Source organism: Python bivittatus, unplaced genomic scaffold (assembly GCF_059951505.1).
Source record: "Python bivittatus isolate LINGU-HERP-01145 unplaced genomic scaffold, Pbiv_v1 ctg000480_np1212, whole genome shotgun sequence".
NCBI classification, from domain to species: domain Eukaryota; kingdom Metazoa; phylum Chordata; class Lepidosauria; order Squamata; family Pythonidae; genus Python; species Python bivittatus.
In genome coordinates, this window is record NW_028277075.1 from 104,642,829 (window position 1) to 104,656,065 (window position 13,237).

The window sequence follows — 13,237 nt, forward strand, 5'->3', positions numbered from 1 at the left end:
TGAAGAAAATAACACTGAAGAATTTCTTGGACGGCCAAGGGTTGCAAGGAAACTAATGATGACCCGCAGTAGCCATAAGCCTGAGAGTCAGCTCTCTTCCTCTTAAGAGTCACATTAATTAAAAATCTCAAGATACAGATTATTTATTTATTTATTTATTAAATTTTTCAACCGCCCATCTCCCCCCAATGGGGGAACTCTGGGCAATTCACAACAAACATTAAAAACATAAAATATATAAATACATAAAAACTTAATGAAAAACATTACTAAAAAGGAGGAGACTCCAAGAGGATGAAAAATCTGAGGCTGAAGGCAGAAGGCCTCTATTAGATTACCCAACTAATAGTTTTAAAATGGTTTCTGGTCTGTCAATTACCCTATTATGACGAAGGCATCGCTTTAGTAATTCACTCGCCATGTCATATTTTGAAGATTGAATGTAAATATCAGCAAGCAAAAGCCAACTTTTTTCAAACTCTTCTGCATCAATGGGATTCCAGTTCATTTTTGAAATTCGCTTCAACTGGTTTCTGGCTCTTGGAGTTTGTTTTAAGATCATGTACGCTGTAGCCATTCCCAAAAGTGCTGGGACATGATCCTTCTGCAGCAAATAATAGGTGGAACAGAGAAGATAAACAGAGAATGCTACACAAATATAAACTTTTGCCAACAGTATATATTACACCTGTGATGCATGTTCAGCCCTAAAGATCAGTGTGCAATGCTCTCAAGAACCATAAACATTTTCCTGCTAAACAGATGCAGGAAAATGGATTTCTATGATGAATTCCATGCTGTCTTTCCTCAGAAGGTAGCTCTCTTGAGTGCAATAGCAGAATCTGTTGGTTCACATAAGAAACATGACCAAAACATTTTGAGTGTGACTCCAAACTAACAGACCAGTGTCTCACCAAGCAAATCATTTTAGAAAATCACTGGTTTTTCTTAGTCTCATTGCATAGTCACTATATTTTTCTTCCAGTGGTTTCCACTTATGCTCTAAGGCTAGTAAAGGACAGCAACATGGTTATCAATAACCATATTTCACTAGAAGCCAGAACCTGACACTTGTAGCCACATCACCCAAGGATGATTCATATCCTATTTTCTTACATTCCCTCTATGCTGGTCCCATCACAGCTCATTAACAAGAGCAACAATGTGGTTTTTGTCTCACACCCAAGCTTAAATCCTGATTGAAAGGGTCCACATAATACATTTCATCCAGGATTTTCTGTAACTGAACTCCAACCAGCTTTTCAACAGCTTTCCCTAAAAAGGGGGAGTTGGGACATCAGCTGACAGTTTTTTAAAATAGCTGGGTTGAGTAATCTTTTTTTTAAAGAGGAGACATACCTTGTCTCTTTCAAGGTGGAAGACACCATCACTTCACTCAGGTATGCATTTATTACCATGTATCTGGCCTCCTATCACCTCAACTGGGTAGGGCAGAGATCTAATCTAGAGGTGGCACAGCTAAAAGCCTTGTACACTTCCTCATGATCCACAGATTCAAACCAGCTCAAGCTAATTCCACAAGACTTCTGTCATCTCAGCTTTATTTGCCTAGCCAGCTTCCAACTTCAATTGAATCTAATTTTTTCCTCTAGATGCTTAACAAATTCATCACAGTAGCCTGTCTGTCTTCTTGTTTCCTAATATACTGTAGACCAAGTCACTTTAAACAGTGCCATGGAGCTGCTATCCACAGATACAATAACAGCAGAGAAGTAAAATTTTGCACAAATTTATATTAAGTATTTTCTTATGTTAGACCAATGGACATTTTGGCACTTTCCTATATGTATATTAAACTCTACATGTTCAACTGAACAAATATTTTCTACCACTTACCTCATTAGTAACAATTTCTGTAAAGGCATTTAGTGCTCGCTCAACATTTGATTTTTGTTTAGTTGCCACTAAACAGTAATTTTCCATGATGCAAAGCTGAACGTGACCTTGAGCAGTCTGAGGCTTCAATTCTTTTAGGAGTTTTTCTGCTGTTCTCACAGCCAGCTGCACTGATTCTTGCTTTTCTGTAGAACTACTATATACAAGAAAAAAAACATCAAGGTCATATTTTAGAATGGAGTGGCAGTAGAAGGAAAAGAGGGCTAGAGATATTCTTGCATGTATTCAAGATATAAATGCAAAAAAGTATTAAGAGCAGTTTTCAGTTTCATGCATAGAGAGAAGTGGTGCCTTTTTATGCAAAAGTGCATATAACAGGGCACCATAATCCTGATACAGTATCAATCCCTTGGCTTAAACCCTCTTTTGAGGGTTCAGTGAAAATCTGTCTTGGAGGTGGAATGGTGGTTTTATGGAGAGTAGATATGAATGCTCCATCAGATATGATTGCACCCCTAAAGCAAATCCACTCTGTCAAAAAGGGCAAGGCTACAGCATGCATCTCTATTTCTGTAATATATTCTTTCTTTTTTGTTCTTTGAATGCCTGAAGGTGAGCTTCAGTCTTCCTTGTTCAAGTTGGAAAAGGAAAACAGTGTTGACAAAAGAAGTCAACAACTGTATAGTTAGAGAAGTTATTTTTCTGCTTTACTGAATTAACTAAATAAGCTTCAAAGCCTTTTGGATGTCTTCAGTCTAAGGTCAGGCTGTAATAGAAACCACCATGTGAAAATTTAAGCCATCAAACAAGGTTTTTTAGCACCAGGTGCTTCTTAACAGTGTTATCTAACAGTCTGCAGGATGCACTGACACAAATTTACTGCCTCACCCTACACTGTTTGCACCCAAAAACAAATTGGAGGGATTCTTCCAAACATCATTCATAATTAATTGAGCAAGATGCTGTCTTAAAGTAGTAGGAGTCATAAAGGTCCCATCGTCACTTACTCTATGTCACCATCCAGATGTTCAAACACCTCCCCTCCAATTGTTTCATTGTCAGGGTTTAAGCAAATTTCGATCATATTGTACACTGCATTTTGTCCCCAGTCATTATCCTTCCTTGCTTTGTTAAAATGTCGAAGTGCATCATTTGGTTCACCAGTGTACCTAGCAAAAGAATTCAACTTAATAGCTTGTGTGAAAAAATTTAAAACAAAAGAAAAAAAAATCCTTCAGATTTATTGTAGTTCTTGTGTATACATATTACAACTTCAGACTTTAGAAACTGACACTCGGAGTTCTCAATTCATTGTGATTTCACAGAGGGAAAGTTTAGGTATAGGATAATGGTAAATATTAATATGGCTACTAAGAAGAAATGAAATGCCATTTTGGTTAGAGGAAAAAATGTCTCATTTAGTTCCCAGAAATAAAAAAAAGAAAAAACATGTTCAAACATAAGAGAAGACAAGGACAGATTTGTAGCTAAATGGAAAGTAGTCTAGGGTACCAGACTAACAAAGCATAATGTAGTAAGATTAGAATTGCTGCTAAGGGAGAAATCTTGACATACAGATTCAAGCCAATTTTAAACTGTTTTCATTTTTTAAATCACATTTAGCAAAACAATTAGCTTATCTATGAAAAGTAAAGCATGTGGCGGCATCCAATCTACCTTTCAAATATGAAAACAGAATTCTGACAAGTAATCCTTTATAGGACAAACATAATCTGTTCTAGATCATGTCATTACAACCCTGAATCATCAAACAGAAAGAAAAGTTCAATATATGGGTCAACCACTTGCATACAACTGCACACTTGTCTTCTATTAATGTATATATCTACTTAGCATTTGATTCCAGTACATCACCATTCATTGTCACCTTGATCTTCAAAGGCATGCAACCTTTTGTACTAGCCTAATAGAGGGATATGTACCCCCCACACAAAAAATGTGAATAAAAGGGAGAAAAAAAAGAATAAACAAGCAGCACATAAAAAATAGATGAAGACAACTGTGATATGCAGGGAAATCAATATGGAAAGAAAAAGTCTAACGAAAAAGGAAATCTCAAGATGGGGAAAATATCTCAGGCGAGGACAAGGACTAGCAGCTGTCAGGGGAAAAAAATCACCGAGGCTGGGATCCCAGACTGCGCTAAGCTATAAACTCTGCTTAATAAAACATAGTGGCTGAGTTTATACAACACATTCAGCCTAAACTAAAGAAGCCACATAATGGCTTAGTGGAGTGTGTGAACCTCTCCACAGAGACAAGGGGGTATGGAGGAATAGGGGCTTGATGGAGGCAGGGGAGAGGAAGAATGCAGAAAAAGCATACTTTTCCACATGTCAGGCATCAAGAATCAATCATCGGTGCATGAATCCAGTTAATACATTTTCTGAACTTGCTTGGCTAATATTTCATAAAAGCAAGTAAAAAGGACTCCCCCCCACCCCCCATTTCTTTTATTTTTAGTCATTTTCTAGCCACACCTACCACAAATATAATCCTTTGCAATAATGAAAACCTGGATCAAGTTTTGTCCTTGGAGAATGTTTCTCGGCCATTGCAAGGAATCTTGGAACCTCTTCTAATTTTCCAGCTCTTCTTAAGAGGTCAATTAAACGAGACAGTGTAGTATAATTGTCTACGCATATGACAGTGAAGAGTAATTATTTATTAATATGTGTTCATATTATACAAAGCAACTGTCCTTTTTAAAGATATATATATATTAATTATCTAATATACATATACATACATATATATCTTATATACATATATATATATATACATATACACATATATTATCTAATATACATATACATATATATCTATGTATATACATACATATACATACATACATACATACATACATACATATACACAAGCAGCAAAAATGAATACCAAAGAGAGTTAAATAAGAAAGCCAAAAGAGTAACCCCGATGAGGCAGGCTTTCAAATCATACATTCTTCACTCTGTAAAGAGAGCAAGCCTACAATCATAGTCCTTGCTTCCTCCATCACACCCACACTTCTCTACTTTTGTGGGGGGGCGAGGGTAGTAGGGGGGAAGAAACGATAGATAAGCCTGCCCTATGCATCTAAGAACCATGATCACTGGAAACAACAGAATTACAGGCACCAAGTTATTCATCCTTACTCTGTTCCTCTGTACAACAGGAACACCTGAATAAGGCTATGAATGACTGCAGAATGCCGATCTTGTATTGAGTTCTATCCCCATCATCATTTCCAATATGCAAGTCATCAGTGTACCTATTTTTTTACAGACTCTGAACATTCTTATTTTAAAAAAAAAATATCTCAGAACACATACCCTTTAGCTTCCTACCCCAATCACATTAAGACTTCAAGAATTCACTAAAGTCTAGTCACATTTAAATAACCTCATTGAGATTGCCTGCAATGGCAAAGAGGTATTTTACTTCCTAAAAAACCAATGTAATATATTCTCTTTTCTCCCATCTTCCTGTCCCCTGCCCCTGGAAACTCTTACCGGCAGCATCCTTGACTGATACAGCCAAATATCTGACACTTCTCACCCAGACTGAGAGCTATTGCTACAATAACTGTGTTAGCTTTTAAAGTGCCTGAATGTTCTTTGTTAAACTGACCCTAACATTTGAGTAGTCAATAGCCTATTTCCTATTCTGACTGGAATTCTGTTTTCCCTGGCCAAATACAGGTGCTTTAAACAATAGCATGAGGGATCATGGAGGCAAGAAAAACAGAAATACTGTATAGTTGGCTCTGAAAATTATGTAAATATGTTTTTCATTCATCTACTTTTTAAATAAAAGTCTTTAGTGGTTTAGAAAACTCTTTCTCATCTGATCTTGAACAAATACAATAGATTGTCCTATAACACTTTTATGGAATAGTTCATTTATAATCATTTATGAAAAGAATCGGTTCCTTTAACCCTTTCTCAAGATTTGTTTGATTTTAAAAAATGCTTGTAAGAAAAGAACAACAAAAGGCTTCAATGCTCACCGGGATGGCGATCCAAAAGCTGCTGGAAATGAAACAAGGCCTGCTCATAGTCCTGTTTCTTGAACATCAGGTCAGCCATCATCTGCAAGTATAAAGCAGCCAGGCTAACTGATCAGAAAGGAGCGCACAGCCTGCTCTGCACTGAACTAACCTTGCAAACATCCGTTTTTGACAAGAGTGGGTAAAAGTCAAATTGGGCCAAACATTCCACCTAGCAAATGCTGGGGCCATATCTTAAATGTTTAAGGGAAAGAAAATCACTCACTTTGATGGAGGATGGAATTTGAATGAGGCCAATACTGCGTTTTCTATATTTCACTGCACACCAGGGCACAGAAGTTTAGCTTTGCTTTCCCATCAATGAATCCCATTAAAAATGACCCCCAGTGATGATATAAATGAAAGCTATTTGAAAGTCTCATAGCAGTGGAGGGAAGATTCTTCTTTTGAAAAGCACTGCAGAAGAAAACATTACCCCTTTCACCCCCAAGAAGTGACCAGGCTTTAAAATAGCTTCCATTTATCAAAAGGAAAACTATTTTAATGACTTGTGGAGAGAGGGAATCATTTGAACTTCCAATTGGAAGTCCCTTTTCCTAGGCAACTGGGTGTGGGGATCTGGAGGAGAGAATCTGCTCCTCCTCAGACTTCTTGCAGATTGGAAATCTCTAGAGGCCAGAGGTTTCCAACAGCTGCTGTAGAGAATAACGACAACCTTCTGGTGCCAAGTGCTACAGTTAATGCTATGGAATAGGAATTACACATGCATTGTAGACACACAAATCTTTCCCAACATGTTCCTGCAGACCACCAATTACTTGATCATTGGACTAATGAGAAGGATATACTGTATGTGCATACTGGGGAGATCACTTGTTTTGATGGAAGAAGGGGTATTAATAAGTCTAGTGGTTAGTTACTAAGAAGCCTATCTGCTAGCTATATTAATTAGTATATTAAGCCTTTATATGTCATTTGTCAAAATGTATTCAATATTTTCAGTGCCAGCTTTGAATTGCCAGCTCTCCTCTTTTGCTTAAGCATCTCAGTTTTTCATTGCCTTAAACCCTTTTCCCTTCCAAAACACTCTCAAATGCCTTCTCCAAACATCCCTCAAGCCTGCATACCTCATGATCCATGTTTTTATTTCCATTAACCAAAAGACATCACCATCTTTCTCTTGGCCAGAAATGCTGGTAAATTCAAAATGTCATGCCCCTTGACACTTGCATTGCTAAGTGAAGTGAAATTGGGGCCACTGATAGGTCAGTTCTCTTGTCCTAAACAACTGTACTGTTTTCCAGTCCAGAAGATAATTTAGTAACTGGTGTGGACTATGGTAAAGTAGTTATGGGAATTCTTCTGGACAGAGCAGACCTATTGTGGCCTCCTTTCCGTATCCTAGATAGAGGATAAAGGACTGATCAGTGGTTGTATTCTTAATCTATAATTGTAAAATAAATAAGAATTAGATTGCGGATATACATAGGTTTACTAATGCCCCTAAAAGTCTGCCTAGTGTTTATTTTTCACTTTATTGCTACAGAGTTTTTGGGGGGAGTGGGAGGGAAAAGACAGTAGCATTACATTTTAAAATGATTTTAAAACCCTTATTTTAGATTCCATTTTGACCACTGTTATATCAATGGTCTGTCACTTTGAGTATATCTGAATGCAGGTTAGCCACTGTGTTTGTAATAATGCAACAGAGGTTTCCACCTTAATTGAAAAGAAACGACAAGAAATCATCCTAACTCACCATAGTGGCTGCTGCATTATCTCGATCATTCTTTAGCAAGACAGCACACTGATGCTGGCATGCGTCCACATCATCCAGTGCAAGATATAAACGGGCAAGTTCCAGCATCACCTGAGAATTAAAGACAGACAGATCCTTACTATTTTTCCAAATATGACCACCTCCAAGCCTTTTCAACCAAACCTGAGGAAAAATTGGTTCATCTAGGAGCTCCGCTGACCTTGTTGTCTGTCTCGCAATGCACAAGCGCTTCTTTGTAAAATGTAATGGCTTTCTCATAATTCCGCTGGGTTGCTGAATGCTTTGCTATCTCTGCACAAATTTCTGCTGCCAGTTGCTTCTGCAAAGGAACAGCGTCCAGCTGCTCAACCTGAATCCGCTTCAGGACTTTGGCCTGCAGCTCCCGAGCCTGATGGAAAAGCCAAGAAGGCAGCTTTTCAGTAGGAAATCGTAGGCAAGGATGTTGGGAGAGAATTTTGAAGAAGACTAATTGCTTCTATAACTCAAGATTGTGCTCATCTTGTTTTGATACATTTCACACTGGCGGTTGTGTTAAACCAAGTTAGGCCAGTGCTGTCTCTGGCTCTGCATGGCCTGCAGAGCCAAAGTGGCAAGAAAGAGCTTTTCTAAGCTCCTCCTAGAGATGCCAGGGATGGATTTTGGGACCTCAGGCACGCAAATGACATGTGCTGCTAAGTCTTAGCTCTGCCCCTCACATGAATGCAAAGTGGCCAGATTGACTTTTGCTCTTAACTAGTGGAGATATGTCAGAGAACAGTCCTCAAGGGTGCTGTAGTGGTTCAGCACTGAACTGGCACTCGGAGACCCAGATTCTAGTCCACCCTCAGCCAAGTCTGCCAAGCATCTCTCATCTGACCCCACGCACCCCAAAAACCTAAAGAGACAATATTATATTAACTGACACTTTCTATGTACAACCTGCTGTTTCCAGCAACAACCTATCCTTTGAACAACCTCAAGACTCTTCCAGGATTGTATGACTTCAATTGAACTGCAATATATTGAAAATTTATTGGTCCAATTTTTCATCCAATTTTGGTGGAACATTAAACAGCTGCACTAAACCCGCTGAGAGTCTTCACACATTTATAAAGGGCTTTTATAATGTCTTTATAAAAATAAAAGTCCTCCTTAAGGCTGCTCCATAAAAGAGGCAGAGAAGAAAGAGATTGAAAATTCACCCTCTATAGGGACACCATTACAGCCATCCTCAAAGCACACAATACATTACAGTTTGAAACAGAAGGAATGAAAAACAGAAACCCAAATAAGCATTAGAAAAAACCCAAGATTACTTCAATTATACATTGTTTAGCTGATTTAGGATTTCTTTACTTGTTGCAATGAAACAACAGCATCCTCAGTTCTCTCCATTTTGCTGTAAACCTTTGCAAGAAGAACCTGATAATGGATATCTTCCATCAGAGAAGACAAATCATTGACTGTTGGAATAGAAGGAGATGGAATTGAGAGACATGAGTTACTACAGAGAGGGGATTATAAAGAAACTAAGGGCGCTAACGAAATTTATACAAGAGTTAGGAAAGAAATGTAGCCTTAAATAGCTCATTTAATTTGATTTGATTGAAAATGAGGTAACTGAGGTGGCATGGCAGAGGAAATTGGCAAAATCCCCTTAGTTATTATTTCTGCAAAACAGAAGCCTCTGTTCCATCAAAGGTCCTTCTGGAGGCTACTCAGATTGGGGAGGAAAATCTAGCCATATATCAGACCACAATGCTTCTCTTCCTTCCAACATCTGCTGAGTGTTTTTTTTTTTAAACCTACTTAGCTTGTAACTAGTGCTTACATAAAACATGTAGTTGAAGCAAACTAACTAGTCAAATTTAAAATTCTTGAGTGAATTCTGGAAGTGTTGGTCCTACCCCATATATATAGACTGACTGACTGACTGAGAATCTGAAGCAAACAGGTCTTACCAGGCTCATGATCTAAGGCTTGCCAAAGAACTTTTTCTGCTTTGTCATGCTGACTCAGTTTTAGCAATAGCTCAGCCAAGTCGTAACAGAGGAAATTCTGCTGGCCAGTTTTCAGAGCAGCTTCATAATAATTGATTGCCTAAAATACAAAGACTCTCTCTGAAAGCACGTATGTGAAATTTCCAGTGCATTTTTTGCAGATGAGTGCTAAAGCCCTTTTAAAAACTCTCAGATACTTAAGGAACAACTTTATCCAGTGACCCAGATACATTCCATTTTTCATGGTGTCCTTATTTTGCTCCAGTTATAGTTCAAGGTAATATGCACACACTAATTATGAAAAAAATTCATACGCATACAGAAAGTGAGGACCTGCATCAAGATACAACTGCTTTGCTATGAATTAGATCAGAACTGGGGAATGTAAGGCCCTCTCAGTATTGCAAAAGTACAACTCCCAGCATTTGTCACCACTGGCCAAGCTAGCTGGCTGGCTGGGCGGGCTCCTGGGAGTTGCCATTCTTTTGGATCAGGAAAGCAAATGGCATTTTGAACCTCACCATAATTACAATCTTAAACTCTCCCACTAAGAATTAAAGTTTTGGTGCACTGTTGGCCAACCTTGAACAATGCTGCTAGGAAAAAGGATATGCGCTTGATAGCATTCCAGTTTCCCCCATTTTTAAATTGTTAGGGAATCTGCTTACTTTGCAACTTTAAAAGCCCCTAGTGCTCATAGAGAGAATACAAGTTGTTATTTCTGTATGTTCTTCATACTATACCTTTGAATAATTGTGAGTCTTGACTAGAGCATTCCCAATTTTACGAGCCAAGGCTCCATCTCTAGGATTTCTCTTTAAAGACTGCTCATAAGCCTCTATGGCTTCTTCAGGCTAGAATTGCAACAGATAAAAGTTAAGATTATGTATGATTGGACTATAGGTAGAAGACCTGATTCTTACTCTGTGATTTATTGGGATTCAAAGATAAGTAAGTAAATAAATAAATGGGAAAACAGGAGCAGTTTCACAAAACTGCCATCAAACTCAGCAGACCACTCACTCCTAAAATAATTTTTCAAGAGAATCAAAAACTCATGATCAACTTATAATTAAATGATACTTTGATACAGGGCAGATATGGAAAATCCATGGCTCTCCCAATATTGATGAACTGCACCCTGAGTATCTTCCACCTTTGGCTATGCTGGCTGGGTTGCTGGGGGCTGAAGCAACATCAGGAGGGTCATAGGTATGCCTTCCTCAAGCTTGGAAAACTCTAAGACCAGTAAGCAAAAAATGAAAAGAACTAAGAAAAAAGCCCCCAAAGACCACACTGAGGTTCTGGCAAAAAGGAAAGCAAATGCACACAGATACTTTGAGAACATTTTTCAGAAACAGTGCAGCTCAGAAAGCCAGATATGACAAAACAACTCCACTTCAGAACAGTGTCCATGAATACACCTAAAAGCTCCTGCACTGTTTTGATTAAAAAACAGACCACTCAAAGCTTAGAGCACAAGCCACACTAGTTCATGCACAGCATCTGCATATGAAGAGACAATTGGAGGACTCACCTACGCCCTCTTTCCTTGCTAGCTATTATGAACTATATACTTGTCTCTCTTGCAAAAATTAGCATTTTTTTAAACCGTTCTATTTTGATCTTACGTATTTCTAAAAATTATCAAAACAAAATCTGGGGCTTCAAGCAGCTGTCTCAACCTCCAAAGAGCCCCCCTCCCCCCAATACTGTACTACCATAAGGTTCAGAAGAGATGTATGTATTGCCTGTATTCTCCTTCAATTTACCTACCAAAGGGAATGACTTTGACCTGGGAACAGGAAGTTTGAGTGTGAACAGTGGAGGGACTCAGATCAACTCATGTGTCCATGCTGACAGGGAGAACAAGAATCTCTTTAGCTTCATGAGGATCTTTTATGCAGTGGTGTTGTGATACAGTAGGTAATCTCTTTACTTTCAGATTACAATTTTATCATTTCCTTTTTTTTCTAAATTCCTAAGATCTAGCTTCATTCTGGTGTTCTTAACCTAACACTGGAGAAGCTTACCTCCTGGATATTCATGTATGCATCACCAAGGAGAAGAAAGGTGTGAGAACTTGGCATTTTTTCCACCAGATCTCTGCAAAGAACAATAAGAAACATTATGGTAAGCACTGCCAGAAACAATCTTTTACCGGTGGTGCAATAAACTAAGTTTTCTACAATCACAAATTTCAGGGTTGGTCTTTAATAGTTGGCAAATATTTGTTTCTTCCTTGGAAACTTCAATTTAGCAGGAATAAAGAATGTTGTGTTCTAGAGAAAGAAAACTGAAATCAGTTGATATCCTGGAGATCTTAGTTTTATTAACGTACATAAATCAGTGGGCAGCTGTTTTTCTTAAATTACAATAATTCAGTGGAACAACTGAAATGGGATGAAAAGAACCCTAAATCATAATTCAGCAGATGAAGATGAAGATGAAGAGCAGTTTGGTTAATCATGTGACATCTCCAGTTTTGGTTAACCATGTGTCTATTCTTTACTGAATTAAGCAAAATCAAGCCAAGCTCAAGTTTTAGATTCATGTATGAAGCTGGTCTCTTTTCACAAAACATACAATTAGTTTATGGTAAACTGCAATTAATCTAAACTGAAATGGAAGATGGTGGGGGGGACACGAAAGCATAATTTTCATAACGCTACTAGCTGTGGAGGCAATATATGGGCCTTCAGATGTCGCTGAACTACAATTCCCAAGATCCTGCACCACTGGCCAACCTGGCAGTTGTGATTCAGCAATATCTGAAAGAGCACAAGTTGCTCATCCCTGCACTAAATCACGGTTTAGTGTCAGATCTGAATGTAGTCATTTTAAGTATAAACAGGTTTATAATAATATAAATTATTTTATAATTAGGATCAGGGTTAGCAAAAATTAAAGACAACAGAAAGGGCATAAGGAATCTAAAATATGTAGAATTCAACTTCAAATTTTTGCTTTCTTCTCCTCCTCCTCCTTCCTTGTTTCTCTTTTTTTTTCCTTAAACATTTATATTCTATAGTCATTAGATCTCTGAGATCAGAAAAGTTAAAAATAGGCAGTTATGCCATTGTTAGTGACAATCTCTCATAAGACATGATAACCTTATGTAGCTTTCCCCCCTTACATATGGTTCGCTACCAACTATGTAACTGTTAGAACTGATGACAAAATACAACAGAACATATGCTTTTCCAGTACTTGTACTACAGAGACATTCATATTAGTTTCATCTTACTACTACCACATAAATACCCAGAGCGCACAGGACAATTTTATACCACTCTGTTGCTTTCAGATTCTAATCCTGCTACAACATACAACGTTGCTCTCTTCTATTGGTACATTGCTTAGGTTTGGGTGCAGCAGCATTCAAAATTTGTCAGGCTTCTGGATTATGCCTGGGGCTCAACATTATAAACTAGGTTCAGTAGTCTTAGTCTGAGAAATTAGGGTGTTTTATAACTTCTACATAGTAACTTTTTATGCTCTCCTACACTCACCTAAGGTTCTCACCCCTCCTTTTTATAGTCTCACTTTTTATATCTACCATTTAATTTATATATCTTTTATACCTTCTAACTT

General features: G+C 37.9%; 1 protein-coding gene across 2 annotated transcripts in view; it reads right to left on the reverse strand.

Moving 5' to 3' along the window:
• Positions 1-13,237, reverse strand: part of TTC21B (tetratricopeptide repeat domain 21B) — a 45,461-nt gene that overhangs the window by 10,145 nt on the left and 22,079 nt on the right. For both annotated transcript variants that reach the window (XM_007432120.4, XM_088146692.1), the window contains 11 exons: positions 11,677-11,749; positions 10,387-10,497; positions 9,605-9,743; positions 9,000-9,106; positions 7,864-8,052; positions 7,644-7,754; positions 5,885-5,966; positions 4,363-4,513; positions 2,865-3,026; positions 1,858-2,053; positions 380-604 (listed from right to left, as the gene is read on the reverse strand). In XM_007432120.4, coding sequence (XP_007432182.1) covers positions 380-604; positions 1,858-2,053; positions 2,865-3,026; positions 4,363-4,513; positions 5,885-5,966; positions 7,644-7,754; positions 7,864-8,052; positions 9,000-9,106; positions 9,605-9,743; positions 10,387-10,497; positions 11,677-11,749 — 1,546 coding nt within the window. The remainder of the gene's footprint in view (positions 1-379; positions 605-1,857; positions 2,054-2,864; positions 3,027-4,362; positions 4,514-5,884; positions 5,967-7,643; positions 7,755-7,863; positions 8,053-8,999; positions 9,107-9,604; positions 9,744-10,386; positions 10,498-11,676; positions 11,750-13,237) is intronic.